This window comes from Eutrigla gurnardus (assembly GCF_963514095.1).
Source record: "Eutrigla gurnardus genome assembly, chromosome: 17".
NCBI classification, from domain to species: domain Eukaryota; kingdom Metazoa; phylum Chordata; class Actinopteri; order Perciformes; family Triglidae; genus Eutrigla; species Eutrigla gurnardus.
Genome location: NC_139928.1, coordinates 23,768 through 27,413, shown reverse-complemented (window position 1 = coordinate 27,413; position 3,646 = coordinate 23,768). Strand labels below are relative to the sequence as shown.

Below are 3,646 nucleotides of genomic sequence, written 5' to 3'. Positions count from 1 at the left end.
CAAACTCTTTGTGGCATATAGATGGCCACCATAAGCTCATCAGGTCAGTGATACTAGCAGATAAACAGTGCATCTTTCTAGATGTTTCATTAGAATTGTTTTACAATAAAGTTGTTATTTTTCATGTGTTCACAACAGGTGGAGATTTGTTGTCCATGGTGGGGTGGATGGATTCAGTCGTTTAGTGGTCTACCTGACTGTGGCTGGCAATAATAGAGCTCATACGGTCTTACAGAGCTTTATCGCTGCTGTTGAGCAGTATGGGCTGCCAACAAGGGTACGGTCTGATAAAGGGGGGGGAGAATGCAGATGTAGCAGAATTCATGATCAGAAGCAGAGGTACCGACAGGAATTCACACATCACAGGCAGAAGTGTCCACAATCAGCGGTAAATAAATGTTTGGCAACTAGGCTCACACAACTAACGTACCAGTTGAATGTTCTTTAGCATATGTCACAAATTAATAATTTGTCAATTTTATCCTAAAAACAGAGTAGAGAGGATGTGGAGAGATGTTTATGAACATGCCCTGGACCTCTTCTATCAGATCTTCACTTCATTGGAAGATCAGGGAACACTGAATCCAGACAACGAAGTCCATCTTTTCGCCCTGCATCGGATCTTCCTTCCACTGATTCAGCAAAGCCTCGACTCTTTCCGAGATGCTTGGAACTTTCATGGTCTTAGAACTGAAAGGAATCAGTCACCACAGCAACTCTGGAGAAGATACAGAGAGCAAGGCCCTGAGGAGGATCCTACTGAGGTTAAAGAACGATCAACTTTTAAAAACTGTTTCCCCAAAGGAATTATGGAAGAAAATATTGTACTAAATGTGGTACTTATAATGAAACATAGGTTATAGTCTCTTCAAAGTCTCCCGAGCTTTCAAAGATCAACCTCATGTGCATACTATGCACAGCTGTATTATTTTACAAAACTGAATTGAATAGGCAACATTTAATTTCTCACCGACTTGGTGACTAAAAATAACAATCTTGTGTAATGACATGTCAAACTAGTTTTAAGTACAAGATTGATCATGCTTGTTCTCCATTCAGGTTCCGGAAGAGTATGGGATCGACTGGAACGGACCTCATAGTCTTCATGGAGGCACTTTGTCAGTGCCCGAGGTTCAGCTGGCCCGTGAGCTCTCAGATGAAGAGGTTGCCATTTTGCCAGCTCCAGGAGTTTCTGTAACTGATGCACTTAGATTATACGTAGAGACTGTGGAAGTTTTATCAGGAATCATAGCAGACTGATGTCCAACCCATGCTTTTATTTGGCGTGTTAGAACAAGCAAGGATAAACTGAAAAAGTTTGCCTTCCTTAGAAATAAAAGGGAAAAAAAAAGTTTTACTTTGAAGCTCTACCATAATGACCGTCTGTCATGTACAGCTCCACTACTTTCTGAACTTCAACACTCTCCTTTACTTCCTGTCTCATTATTGTCCACAGAATGAATAACATGAATGCTGTACTATTAGCACTGAAGGTGCAGAACTGTTTGGTTTCAGTAAATGGAAAAATATGTACAATAAAACAATGGTCAACTACTGCAGTGTTAATGTTTTCAAAGAACTGAACTTGTGTCAACTCATCTGAACAGTGTATGCAAAGACATCTGTCTTAAAAAAACTTAAACAAGTCCAAATCCAGTACTTCTTATGGCAGAGACAAGTGCTTTCTCAAAGTCCATGTAGGTCTTGAAATGAGCTGGCAGCTTTAGTGTTTCGAAGCATGTGGAGGACGTAGGAAGGGTTCCCCCAGAAATCTCCACTCTCAGTTCAGGAGGAAGCATCTCCCAGCCAACCCAGAATGTCAGCAGCTGGGCCAGGGTACCTGATGAAGCTAAAAGTCATAAAATGGATTCAAGACATTTAGTTCAACTTTAATTGATCATATCTATCCATGACACATAGAAGCATTTGTTAAGAGAGCAATACATAAACCAAATAAGGTGTTTATACCCGTTTCAATGAACATCCTTAGAAAGCCAGTGGTGCAGCATATGGTGTCTAAATCAAAGTCTTCATCACTGTCCTCAACTGGCCATGTGATTTTTTCCAGGAGCATCTTAAAGAACACAAAAAATGTAATTATTTTAAAAAGAGAACTTATTTTGATGAAGGAATATGCAGATCACATTCTTGGTAAATGGAAAAATAACCAGCTCAGTCATTGAAAATACATGTAAATTCATCAAGTTAAGTCACAAATATAACTAAATTACTGACTTACCTGGGATGTGAACTGCATTTCAGCCATTTTGGGGAAAAGAAGTGGGACAACATCTGGCCTAGATGTCAGCAGGGGCCATACCATCACATCTTTCAGTCCCTTTCTCAACTGTTTAATTTGGCGCATGGTCCTCCCAACGACCTAAGAGACAGACCCGACCCATATTACAGCCAAATCCTCAACCCAAATTTGACAAAAGTTTGCACAGTAGGGAAAATGTTCATAAAAGCACAATAAAGTGCTTTATAAAATCCATTAAAACTCTAGTACTTAAACTTAAACTCTAGTGTTAACATAACAAGCCAGGGTTCATAACACTTTCTATAATTTCAACAACTACAGCAATGAGTTCTGTCACTTAACCAGCAGGAACTCACTGCATGGAGTAGAAGTTTGTTATGTAGCCATCTCCGATTTGTTTTGGTGACTGCCGGAAGATCCCAAGACATGGAAAGATCTGAAACTGTGTCCTTCTGTTGCGGTGTAAGTTCTTCATGTTCGAGCTAGAAGTTATTACAAGTTATTATATTTGCCCAAACAATAATTTTTGCAAGGCAAAGTTTCTTTTATGTTACATACCAGTTTTATGATGCTCCTGATGTGCAGATCAGGACAGTCTTCTGTAACAACAGTTGCCATTTCAGGGTCCCCATTGAACAGTACATGAATTACAGCAGGACTTAATCCTGTGACATGGGGACCGTCATGCAGAAATGTGTGGGCCAACATCCTTCCTGCAACCCGGAAGAGGTTGCTTTCAATAAGTGCCTCTGATGCTGCTGGAACAAGATGGTCAGGTTCACCCTCAAATAGCAGTGTTCGGCCCATTCCTCCTGTAATGTACCAAGAGAGCAGGGGATAAAGTCACAACAATTAACCTCTTAAATAAATTTAAAAAATGACATATTAACCTTCAAAATAGTAAGAGATTTACCAAGATCTAGACTGAATCCAAACTGGAGTTTGGATATGATTGTTGTCATAAAGTACCGCATCACTCCCTCTCCGATAGCAACATCACCTGAAATAAAATACTTATAATAACACAGTGGAAAAACAGTGGCAGACTAATAAAGGTAACTGGATTAGGTAACATTTAACAAGCAAGGGAAAAAAAAAGTCAATATTCTATTGGCTGTAATTCTAGAATAGCATCCTTAATATTGATTCTTCCAGATAACAGGAGAATATTGTGCACAATATACACACATATATATAACACATATTTTCATTAGTTTTTTGGATTCCATTCTCCCATTTAACAATGCCATAAAAGATACTCGATTGGTATAAACTGTACTGATACATTTATATTACAAACTTTATATTACTTACCAAAAAGAGTACAATGAACTGGACATGCCCATTCTTGCTGCTGTTTATAGAATAAGAGAAGTTCCCGTTCCC

General features: G+C 39.1%; 1 protein-coding gene across 1 annotated transcript; it reads right to left on the bottom strand.

Annotated features, from left to right (window-relative positions):
• Positions 1-676: 676 nt before the first annotated feature.
• On the bottom strand, positions 677-3,201 carry LOC311027448 (G2/M phase-specific E3 ubiquitin-protein ligase-like; the record flags this gene model as incomplete). Its single annotated transcript, XM_084031474.1, has 7 exons — positions 3,174-3,201; positions 2,819-3,072; positions 2,617-2,742; positions 2,240-2,380; positions 1,969-2,074; positions 1,661-1,849; positions 677-690 (listed from the first exon to the last, which is right to left on the bottom strand). Exons 2-7 carry the CDS (start codon positions 3,065-3,067, stop codon positions 677-679), a joined length of 825 nt encoding a protein of 274 aa, XP_083887600.1. The 5' UTR covers positions 3,068-3,072; positions 3,174-3,201.
• Positions 3,202-3,646: the final 445 nt, after the last annotated feature.